Source organism: Homarus americanus, unplaced genomic scaffold (assembly GCF_018991925.1).
Source record: "Homarus americanus isolate GMGI-L3 unplaced genomic scaffold, GMGI_Hamer_2.0 scaffold36734, whole genome shotgun sequence".
In the NCBI taxonomy this organism is placed as follows: Eukaryota; Metazoa; Arthropoda; class Malacostraca; order Decapoda; family Nephropidae; genus Homarus; species Homarus americanus.
Window position 1 is genome coordinate 2648328 of NW_024733126.1, and position 13054 is coordinate 2661381.

The window sequence follows — 13054 nt, forward strand, 5'->3', positions numbered from 1 at the left end:
TTTTATTTTTTTTCACTCTAATAGAAAGGCTGGTACCGTCTTGGTTGGGGAAACTTGTCTTAAGTGGAAGTGTGCGTGTATTGAGTGATGGCGGGAATGGTAATAAAAACTTCACCTCGCCAGGTTGCACCATAGGCCATGTTGAGCGGCTTGGCCTCCACTGCATCTCACTTGATGTTTGTTAACCTTCCACCGTCTGAGTTCCCCGTTAGTGGTACAGTATGTGATGGATTACTATTTCACATGGCGTTGAATACTAGCCCCACTATTTTCATAAAGACCTATTTACGTGTACAGACTCCCCTTTCCTGCATAGCATACTGTAAACAGTGAGTCACCTCTAGAGATCTATGATTTATTGTTTTATTGAACTATGATGAGGGGCTCAAATATCTCCACAAGTTCTGCAACATTACACCAAGTGTGTCTCGCTGCCACTGTCTCCCGCCACCAATGACTAACTTGTTAAAAACAACACCAGAGGAAAATATCGTGGATTGTGAGAGGTCAGTTGAGAGATAATGGCCTCACCGCTCATGTGTGGAACGCTTAACATTTAGCAGACTATTACCTGGGCAACAGAGTAGCCGCTAAACAATACATGCTGAGAATATTGCCCTGCCGATGAAAACACATGTCACTATAATTAGAGCACCTTGGATAATATCGACAAGACTAGAGGATATCACGGTGGATATCATGAGAGATATACCGTGATGGTGACACAGCTCTGGGTGTGAGGTACACCAGCTAGAGTGTGTCGATGGTACAGTACGGTGAGAGACATTGCCTGGGGTGACGTCACTAATAAAATAAGCACCTGCGGCAGGAAGGGGTGAGATAAGACCCGCTGATGTAAACAGTACTCCAGGAATCGTTCAAGAACTAATTGCTAAATTTTGGAAGTGTCGGCAATACCTGACACTTTCACCGTACTTCAGATCTCTATCGCACTCTGCTCTTCCGTTTGATCAGCAATATTCTACATGTCAGGGCCAGAGCCACTCTCATGAGTTGGTCCAGTAAAGTACACCAAAACTCCTACATACCATCGTAGTAGCATCCACCAGGTGTTCCTTCGTGTCAGTGGTGACGGCACTCAACCCCATACACCTTTTTTGTGGAGATAATCCAACCACACCGCCACCACCACCTCTCCCCTTGACCTTAATATGTGGTAACATGATTGGTCAGAGGTCAGATGTCATCTACAGACTCCCAGAGTAAATTTTGGGTTAAAAATATCTTCCTGTTTTGATAGTTAAGCAAAAGTCTGTTAACTAAAGCCGTAAATTTTGTATCTTATGTATAGGTTGTCATAAATGGTCTTAGGTTAAGTTGATCCATCATCCATAAAGTTAGCAATTTTAGATGTTCTTTGATTTTAGATGAATAGATGATTTAAGTGAATTTGATTGATCATATGTGAACTTGGTCTATTTATCGTAGGTGAAGTTAGTTTATCATTGATGAAATTTGGTGACTACATGTGAGTCTGGTCATTTCAATACAGGATTTCATTATAACAATATACACGAGGCCAGAGTGATTTGTTGATAACATGTAATTGAGACTTGATTTCTTTGCCATTTTTTTTTAGATATCTCATTATTTCTCGTCTGTCTGGCCGTGTAGGCGTGTCAGTGATAGTGGTTGTATTGTAGATTTGTAGACGTCTCTCTCTCTCTCTCTGTCTAGTTATCTCTCAATCTCTTTGATCTCTTAGTTGGTATTACTGATTGCATCCCTGTTTTCTAGATACGAGACCAGTTAGAGTTACACCTCTTATCTGGTATCAATGGTGGGTTTCTAAGCATCGTAATAATTAATACCAGTAACATCATGTTGTAATAGAGGTGTAGTTTAGGATAGTGCCGGGCGTTGGGTGTGGCCGCGTTGCACATGAGTTTCCTGCTGGCCCTCGCACATCGAGCTGGGTTATACTGTGTTGAGCAATAAACATTAATAAATCTGACTCGCACTTCCACCCAGATGGACAATGTTCCGTGGCACACGTTTGGAGTATGGAGACTTTCACGACTCAACTCTATGTTTATGGTCTCCTCTGATTGCAGATTCAGATTCAAAAGGGTTATTTAGTGGTACAAGTACAAGTGTAGATGTAAGGAAAAAATCCGTCACGCTTATTTTCACGATACTGTGCATGCTTGTTAGTGCCAGAGTGATATTCATTTATGCTACGCTTCAAACTTCATAAAATCCTCAAATTATGAAGCTTTTTTTTTTCTAATCTACAAATATAATTCTGATCAGAAGCAACAGTAACATGGTGTTTACTAGGTACCAGGTGTCTTATGGGAGTCTAGTAATAAAAGTGTTAAAGAGTGTTAACCTTGTGCTTGTACATCATCATTATAACACACCTCGCTAGCTGCCGACACCCTTGATTTTTTCACTTTAAAGTCTGAGAACAGTCATTACCTTGTGGTGGTGCCTTAACCTAGATAGGACTAGAAATGTACGAGTGAGAATTATAGCTAAAACTTATTAAACTTAGTCATCACGTATAAAGTACAAGTGGTGTATAGTGACTATCATAGTGGTGACCCTTTATCCTGATGACACAAAACTACCAGATAGCAAACCTTTCAATTTATATAATAATGGTTTCCCCTCGTGTAACGAGGATGGCCTGCCCAAGGGCCACCTAGACGTGAATTTGTTTAAGGTGTAAAAGCTGTCACCAACACAACAACCACACCCTAAGTTAACGAGTTGTATGACTCACTATCAAGGAATAGTCCAAGAAGACCGGACAACTCGCTAACTGCACTGGCTAACCATTACCCCGGAATACGATCCACAAAGCGATTAACATCCAGGTTCCCAATTACTGCTGGGTAGACAGAGGCAAACGGCGTAAAGGAACTTGCCTGTAGTTTCACCCTGCCCGAGGATCGAACTCGGGTCCGCTCGCTTGCGAGGCAAGGATGCTAACCATTACACCACAGGTGGTATCGACTCCGTACTCCCCGACACTGATTCTAAATCAAGGTTTATGTCTTCTCTGTTTCGGGTATTCAGTACTGTTCACTGTGCTGACTATGACCTTACTTGTGTAGTGATCCCAGTAACCCCGGACGAGAAACAGGTCATGACCCAAAGCCCTCGGGACCTCCGAGATAGGTCATACACCACTGATTTTCAGGTCACAGTTCATGACCACGGTCACCCCAAACGTAGTTCATGACCCCAGGCAATGACGCCACTTGCATTCAGGGTCAACGGTGGAAGGGGTGTGAACCAGAAGGGCACAAGTGTGGGGGGTGTGGCACCTGAATGGGTGTGGTAGTTGTGGGGTGAGGCACCTGTGGGTCCAGGCCACTAGGATTCAGGCAACGCTGCCCGGGAGACTCGCGGGTACTAACCTTTAACATAGTCATTATATTGTATAAAATTTTATACATCTCCAGGTTGGTTCTCAGGTCTTCATGTTTCTTAAAGTAGTTCCTGACGTTAAGGTTCAAGGGTGGATTTATTTGTCCTTCCCGTAATTTAATATATCTCATACATGTAACTCGTGTCAAGGTTTGAAGACCTGCCCAGTTAAAGAAAACAGAACTATTTTTTCATCTGCTAGAAAATTATATGATGAAAGTAATTGTTGGAAAACTTGACGAACGCCGTAATAGATGAATATATCAATATATATTATTCGTATTTGTGATATAAGGTAGTCATTATAAAACTTGCTGCTACAGGTTAGTCAAACTCCGTCATAACATCGAAGCTCGTGCACACATCTCCGCACCTGGGAGAGCGAGCGGCGATAGCTTTACAGGCTAGCGGGTCGGGATCTGATGGTCAGCTTTTTGCTCCGACACAAATTGACCGACTTGTCTGTGAAATCCAGAGTATTTTAGCCGACACCTGTGCACCCGCTGTACCTCTGTGAAGGCTCCAGCCATGGTCCTGTGGCACCTGGCTTGGTAGGAAAGGCATCCAAACAAGCAGGTGGGCAGACAATGTTTTGGGCTATCTCTGTGTCGCATTTGGGAATTGCGTAGCTACTAGCAGGTCACTGGTGGATGATGTCAGTATTCTTAGTCTTGGCATTAAATATGCGTTAAGTTAGGAATTTTTAGAAGCACAGCGGATAATCTTGTGTTTTAAATGGGTTTTTTGTGTGTGTGTGTATGTATAAGCATAGATAGCAGCACAACAAAGCCTCTCTTACCCTCACTGTTTCGCCACACCTTGCAATACCTTCCATCTGACTGTGTTATCGTCTTGTTAGTGTTCCCCAGGCGGAGATGCTGCCCTGGCCCCGCCCCTGTCTCTGTATGGTGGTCCCCTACCTGACCACCTTACACTTTCTCCCCTTCCTCCCTCCCCTTGCTGCCTACGCCCTGTCTTACCTCTCCCTCCTGCCCCTCCATACTCTCCCCCTGCCTTTCCACGCTGCCCTCCACCTCTCTCCTCCTGCCCTCCACGTCTCTCTCTACCCTCCACGTACTCTCCTCTTGCCCCTCTTCATACTCTCTCTCCTGCCCTCTATTCTCTCCCCAGCTCCTCCCCACTATTAGCTCCTCACTAGCTAGCTCAAGGAGATTTCAAGACTGCTCTAGATAGTTATCCAACCTCACACCGCTACCACTGTCGGGACTTACAGTACATTACCTTTGCAGTTTACATCATACTTTGTACCTAAAGCTCTTCGTCAGTCACCCATATACATGCTGTACTATACATATTATTGATTAATACGTTACATTACAGAACATTTGTTATTCCCTGTATCTTTTGCCACTAATTCCCTCGGACTTGTTTAAATTCTTTGATAATTTTCCCGTTTTTTATATTTTACTTCATTATACAGTTTTACTCGTCTATTCTATGATTTATTTTTCTCTCAAGCATCATTACAGGTTACCATTACACATGTTAAGCGTGTATGATGCCCCCAGGCAGTGTTAGGACAGCAGGACCAAATCAGAAAGTGGGTCAGATATTTCTTATTTTATTCCTCGTCGGGTGGTCTTGCTCGTAGAGTTTATATTTTTTACTGGGTTATGTTTACGGTGCTTTTTGGTTAAGTGTATATGTCGGCCTTGAGTGACCAGACGTGATTCTTGGAGTGAAAGGAGTTCAGTAATGACGTATTTTATTTATTCTTTTCTCAAATCATTGTGTTAGCCGCTAATATATTCAAAACTCTTTCCTATTTGTACAGAAGATTGCAATAATTTAATCATAAGAACATAAAAATAGAATAAACTGCAGAGCGCCTTTTGGCCCATACTAGGCAAACCAGCTCACCTATATCGCTCATTTGTGTGGAGTTTTGTCTAATATATTTCATTGTTATAAAGTATTGCAAGGAATTAATCCTTCAGAAATATATTACTCCAAACTGCATACGTATTTTATTCATGATGCATGATTATTAAAAACTGATTTGTTACCAACTACTTACTTGGTCCACGTGATAAGAAGAGATGTTGCAGGACATTTCTAAGAACCGTTTGGATTTGTAGCCTTAAATATCTCGATAAGGCAATTTACAGTCAAACTAGTTAGGCGAACTAGGATACCCTAGTTGAGTTTTAATCAGGCGTTGAGTATGGCTAAAACAAATTATTTCAATACCTCGGCTTTTAGTACTCATAAAAGATTTCACCATCTTTTTAATATATTTTCATCAATCCACAAACTCTTGATAAATAAGTTTTCAAGTGTTAAAACATCATGTTAATGTTCACTAAAAATAAAAATACAAAGTGAGGGCGAACCAGGTGTTTATACTACATCGTGTAATGGTCGTGGTAAAGTGTATGATGGTCATACAGGGAGGGACAAAGGCCTTGGATAATTCAGTTGCATTTTAACATGTTAGTGGGTTGGGTCATACCATTAACCGGAATAATTTATCCATAATTGATTAATCACATTGTAGTTTTAGAAGAAAAGTCGTAGTCTGTTTTGATGTAAAAATAATAAAGTCTCAAGAGAACAATGGTCCTGTCCTAATCACCTCGATAGCTGTTTATAAGACCTGACTTGACATTCATTGCGGACAGCCGCCTGATCACGTCACTTGGAGTGACTTGACGCCTCTATAAAAACTCTTTGTGTAATTGAACTTGTCACACGGTCAACATATACAGTGATCTTATTCCTTCCTGTCTTTTATCTTCTACTGTAGCAACAAGATCACTTGTATATTTCGACCGTAACCTATGGTCTTCTTCAGCAGTATAACAATGACAGTTACAGGAGGTTTTATAGAGGCGTCGAGTCACACATTTTAATTCATTGATTTTCAAACCTTTATTTAAAAAGACTGTTATTAGAATAGACCAGTTTCAGGTTTATGTGTCTAAAATCTGTTGTTGTTCCTCGCTTCAGAGATGACGACGACGGAGAAGGTGCAGCGGGTGACAATGAACACTCTTAAGGTGTCTCTGGTGCTGGGCTTCCTCTACCTCTTCATCTGCTCCCTCGACTTCCTCTCATCCTCCTTCAGGCTCATTGCTGGCAAGACAACAGGTAAGTGTCATCCATTGCCCGTTTACTAAACGTTTAAATGCATATACCGTGTCAACTGTACATTACTGCAAACTGTTGGTCTATCATTGGCTAGTGAATTCTATTTATTATTTGTTTTACTACCAATAGGAATTTGTCAGTATAAAGGAACAACTTTGTATTTTTTGACTTGAGCATTTTGATGACGAACTATCTGCTAACTGGCATAACTGCTAACGATGTTTGTTTTGACGTAGAGTCGAAGAGTATTTTAGAAGCGACGGATGATTATAGATGTCTCATGTGGTACATTGTCAGCTGCTCTAATCCTGAACGATGACCTATACAATATAGCTTGACGTATTTGATTTATGGATAAGGAAAATCACTGAATTATGCTGTTGATTTTGTGATCATCGTGTGCTCTTTGTTTAGATACTGTCTTTAGTAATATTGTTGTAAACTCGTATTAGAAGTGTACAGTACAGTATGTGCGGATAAGGGGACCATGTTGTGAGCTTTCTAATGTTTGATCAAAGTAGTGGTAGTAGAAGGCACAGTACCAGAGGCGTGTGGAGCGACCACCACCAAATACGGATCAAAGTGGAGAACGGAAACAGGGCCAGGGAGAGACCATGGACTTCGTGGTGGTAATATATGTTGTGTGGTTCTAAATTCTTGCTTCTCACTCTTACCTGATACTTTTTAAGGTGTTGTGTACTTTGGACATAAATTTGAAATGGAAATCTTGAATAAAAGCGACTAACTTGCAGTCTCCAATTATTTCACTGATTAAGATTATGAATAGTTAATTCACATCCACTGGTTTAATTTATATAAACTGGTTTACCGAAGGCAAGATACATATGACTGAAGTTTACGTAGGAGTAGTGGAGGTTAAGTGTTGAGGCGGGAACATTGTTTTGATGGTCACCGCCACCTTCCGAGTACTAAAGTCAGGTTTTTCTGGGTGTCTCTAGCCTCGCTAAGGGATACAACTGGACCTCCTTTTTGAGAGGAAAATAGTTCATAATTGATCGAATAACATATATCAGCAAGTTAGAAGTACCTATATACCAGTCTGCCAGACCACAACACGAGGCAAGCCAACACAGGTGTGAACAGGCTCTCAGGAGATCATTTGAGCAGCTGTAACATCCGGTCAGTCAGGTCGACGAGGGGTTGCAGGCTGGGGCAGATACGCGGTTTATATAACCCATACCTATCTTAGGTGTGTGTGCTTGTTATGACACAACCCCACGTCACGAGCTTGAGCTGCCCGTCACTTATTAGACCTGGACGATGATAAGTGTGTTGACGAAGAGGCTGTGTCAGGAGAGAAGGGAGAGACCAAGGAGGAGGACTTTGAAAGGGGCCATAAAAAGCGTCATCGTGCAAGGTAAAAGTGAATGTCCAGCTGCAACAACTACCCTTTACTGAAATTAGACCACTGCCCGGGCATGTGTCTCTCTAGTACTGGAGCACATAAGAACATAAGAATGGAGGAAACTGCAACGGACCTATTGGCCCATACTGGGCAGTCCCATTTACACCCAACCCCTATCGCTCATATATCCATCCAACCTATGTTTGAAGCTATCCAGCGTATTCGAGTTAATGATGGTGTTTGGTAACTTGTTCCACTCGTCCACTACTCTATTTCCAAACCAATGTTTACCTATTTCGCGCCTAAATCTAAATTTTTCTAATTAAAAACCATTGTTACGAGCAGTGTCAGCTAGTCTTAAGTCTAATTAGCTGAGGAATTTATGTGTTCGCCAGGATTTTTCTTGTCTTCCTCGTGACTTGAGGAATTCAAAATTTCCTCTTTCTTGTAAGTTTAAAGTTATTTCCAAAGTAATTAAGGGATGCTTGTAATATCCAATGTTTAACTGCCCCTCCAGGAATCCTTTTATTTCTGGATTAATTATCATGTGTCGCTGGACCAAAAATTAAGAAGCGCACCCTTTATTCGATATGGCCAGTCTCTCACCAATTGTGGTAAAAGTTGTGATAATTTCCAAATGACGCCTCAAATACGTTGCCCAGGTGGGTGGAGCAGGAGGTGTTGGCGGTAGTTTGCACTGTGCCAGTTGACCCTTATTGAAGCTTTGACATTGGAGTAATATTCCGCGTCTCCTGTCACTCTACGACCCCGACCCCCACGACTCTGTTTTAATGGTAACTATGAGGTCTTATGCATAGGATTTCATGTGTCAATATTTAGTAGCCGTACTTTATATCTGATAATCTTTAGGTGCTTTTGATATTATAGAAGAGTTTAATGAAAATAGTCAACATATATTTTTTTCCTGAAACACGACAGTAGGAGCGAGTTTAGTAATGTATTTTCTTTAGTGGTTAATTAAACGTGTTCCAGGATAGTTCTGTGGACATAAAAACTTATTTGGTCGTCTTGGATATCATATTTCTACATTTGCATGTGATATTTACCATGATAATCATATTGTACTGTTGGTTTAATAACAGGACACTTCTTTTCTGTACGTTTTTCAAGTGATTTTGGCCATATTTCTCTCTCTTCACTACATCTGCGATAGTTATCACAAGACACGATAATAATGAATCAACCCAAACAGGCTCTCCCCCCGCCTCCCTCCCTCTGTATATATTTTGCTACTCAAGAATCCTGAGGTGAAACTACCACTACCGGTTTGCTTTTCCTTTGCCAGTTGCTGCTTGACTGACGGAAACTGAATCATGGTAGTGAATGGTAGGGTCATGGTGGTAGATGGTAGGGTCATGGTGGTAGATGGTAGGGTCATGGTGGTAGATGGTAGGGTCATGGTGGTAGATGGTAAGGTCATGGTGGTAGATGGTAGGGTCATGGTGGTAGATGGTAGGGTCATGGTGGTAGATGGTAGGGTCATGGTGGTAGATGGTAGGGTCATGGTGGTAGATGGTAGGGTCATGGTGGTAGATGGTAGGGTCATGGTGGTAGATGGTAAGGTCATGGTAGTGGATAGTAATCGTGGTCCTGATGGTTGTATTATGGGACGTAATGGTAAGTGTATGGTTGTCGTGGTACTCGTCTTACATTTAAAACTGGTTTATGATACACAACTGAATAATGGAAATAACATAACTAATTTAGGTCAGATGAATGATACAACTCACTTTAATAATATTTTAAGTAAACAGTTAACAGTTAAGAGAAAGTTGTAGAGATAACTGGGACGAAAGCTTGACACTCAGAAAACCGGGTCGTAGTAATGTGAGGCAAGTACGTTGACAGCCACTGCTCCACCTGTCACCGTTACTTACACGTCCAGAACCCTGTTTTTGGCAAGCTTATGCACGGCCAAATAGATTGAACGTAACATTTATGACACACTAGTGGCTGGCGCCGAGGGAGTGTCAGTTGTTGTTACACTTTCATTACTGGCGCCAAGGTTACGAGTAGGAGGAAGAAGGGGGAAGTGAGCAGGTGAAGAAGTGGCCGGCCTTCAGTATTACTCCAGTACATGCCACCATCCTTAGTGGGAAGCCATTAACCACACACTTATGGTGTACCTTAGCAATCTTACCTTTTTATGTGAGTAGCAGAGCTATTTTGAGATATGTCTTTGTCGTTTACAGTTTAAAAAATACATTAATTTCTGAGGTTTTCCACAAGAAATGCTTTTCTTGTCATAGAATCTACATAGTTATTACACACACACACCTAAATTACCATAAGGATAGTAATTAATAGTATAATAAAACACCCAGAAGAGGAAGAGGCCGAGAACACACCTAACCTAACCTCGTAATAATTGTAGGGCAAATGTTGATTTCTTCACAACACTGACTTCCTCCTCCCCTGCGCGGCGCCTCCATCTCACACTACTCGGTGCAGTACAAGTGTCGTGTTCCAACTTTAGGTCTCGTTTGGGCTTGCTCTGACCGCCTGTTCTGTGCTATAATATTACATTTCATTATACTACATTACATTTATTTACAAAGACACAAGGCTATAGATACAGTTACAGGTCCGCAACTACCAGTACAATGATTTCCAGATGATAATACAGCAGTACACAAAACCTAGGATTAATGTGTGGGTTAGATACTTTACCGTCAAAATTAGAGTTTTTTTACACGAACTGGTTACAAGTACAGTATTATCATGTTCCCTTTAGTAACTTTATTACGCGCTTGAAGACCTTAGTTGTTGAAGTACAGTAATAACATCATAACGTTAATGCTGTTCCAGGGTCGTGTGACACACGGTGTTTTGCAACCCATTTTTTTTAAGGTGATACGTATTCAGGCAACTTGAGAAAGAGGTGACAGTAGGACAGATGAAAAACTTGTTGTTTTTGGTGGTGAGGTAGAGGTGAGATGGTCAGGTGACACTCGATTGAAACTAGACGCCACTAAAGTGTTGGTAAACCTCTTTACTAGACACACCACCGCCACCACCCACCCGGTGACCTCGTCCTCAGTGACGGCTCCTCGCCACAGAGAAACGACAAAAAAAAGATATCATTATTTTCGTGAGTATCATATATTGCACGTAAGCCTAAGCCCCGCAAAACGGATCTATTGTACTTATAACCTCACCAAGTTATTCACGATACCTCCACACTATATAATTTTGGGTGGAAAAGTGGCGCTATCTTCCCTGGTATTGGTGAAGGAGTTTAACTGTCCATTTTTCAGTGATGACGAAAGGGAAGTCCTCTTGTTGCACGAGGAATAATAAAAAGTAAATTGTGGCTCTTCAGTTAACGTGATATTCGTAAAAATTGACCGGACCAACCAGTCATGATTCTTCAGTCCTTCATATGACTGAAGAAAAAAATATCGCGTGAAGATCACGTTTGTTCCATTGTCTCGCTAATTCTCGTCTTTCGCAAATAGTTAAACACAGAACTGTGGACTTTGGCACCAGGCTAGCAAACACGGCCGGTATCTGGAACAGGAAGATGCACGAAAAGGAACAATTTTATTTATCTATTATCAACTATCATAAAATTTACATGTTCCCCACAAATTGGTACCGACACGTTAGATATGATTGCAGATAAGCATGCGATGGATATTATAATTAGTCTTCTTTTAAGTTATTGTCTTATTAAATTGAGATTCACATTATTGTCATTCTCCCATAAATTGATGACCGATGTGTGGTGAATCATGCGGTCATTGTGTGTTGTGCTCGAGAGTGTGCGACAAACTTGGATTGGGGATAGCGAAACTTCACATTAATTTCAACATGATAATGTACTGTATACATTGATTTGCACACACACACACAAACACACACACACGCACACACATACACACACACACAGTGGGTAGCGAGGCCGATAAAAAGTTATGCAAATTTGAGATTGTGTTTCATCAAGTTGACGCTGTGCTAACAACAGGTTCAGTAAAATATTTTATGGAGCAGCGTGTGGATGTGGATGAAGTATGTGGACATGGATAGATATGAGGGTTTGATTGTAAATGGACGGGTTGGGAAAGATGGTGTGGGTACGGATGGAACAAGTGGGATTAGACATGGAATGGGAGTAGACGGGAAGTGAAGGAACATGTGGGCGTAGATGCAGATTAAGGCACGGATATATAAGGAGGGTGAACCCGGTTAAAACATTGGTAGACGTGTAGGAACAAGAGTGTTTGATAACTATATGGTGGTGGCAGTGTGTTGTGCCCCTCAAACTGTCGCAGGCAGACCAACCAAGGTTCTGAGGAGCACTTGACTCACCTTGCATTTGTCACCATCGATGAGAAAACTTCCTCAACTTTTTTTGTACACTAAAAGTTATTGCCTCTTTTTACACCCTGTATACGGATGCCCTTCCTTTAGAGGTCACCTTCCTCAAGAGCATTTTCCGGTTAATACAAAAGAAAAAAATTATATTCCTAAACCGAACGTGAGCTTAATCTCGTAATGCTGTAGTGTTGAGGAAAAAAATCTTTAGTATTAAGCAACACAATTACATAATAAATTTGAAGTGTTAGGCTACCTATGTGGATCTCTGTGTCCTTCCTCTTCTTCTCACGGTCTAAAGTGATGAAGGACCTTGAGGTTCCTCCTCCTTCCATTGCTATCCGGCTACGAGGTGTTTCCTGTATATGGTCGCATTGCTTTAACCAGGGAGCCGAAGTATTTGTTGTGTGTGTGTGTGTGTGAATCTCAAGAAAATTGATGAATGGACGGAGCAATCTCTTTCTCAAAGATTGGTTAGTGCCTTAGGCCTTCGGGCGCAGAGGTGGTATGTCAGGTGAAGGTTGCCCGCCACGCACTGTTTACATGTGGCGTCCTCGCTCCACCAGCCTGGCCATCCCTACCCCCCCCCCCCTCTTCAGTTCTTTATTAATTATTATGTGTCCTTCCTTCCCCATAATTATTCTCATGATAAATTATTCCATTCTCCACTTTCACTTGTGGACGATATTTCGTCCCCAGTAATTACCTGTTCCTCCTCCTGAGTGGCCACCAAGGACTCTCTCTCTCTCTCTCTCTCTCTCTCTCTCTCTCTCTCTCTCTCGTACACACACACGTATACATACATACATACATACATACATGCGTATGCGCGCGCGCTCT

General features: G+C 41.7%; 1 protein-coding gene across 1 annotated transcript in view; it reads left to right on the top strand.

Moving 5' to 3' along the window:
• The window catches only part of LOC121869301 (sodium-dependent phosphate transport protein 2B-like), a 55100-nt gene that overhangs the window by 24416 nt on the left and 17630 nt on the right, over positions 1-13054 (top strand). The window contains exon 3 of the mRNA XM_042370548.1: positions 6370-6510. Within this exon, the coding sequence (XP_042226482.1) occupies positions 6370-6510 (141 nt within the window). The remainder of the gene's footprint in view (positions 1-6369; positions 6511-13054) is intronic.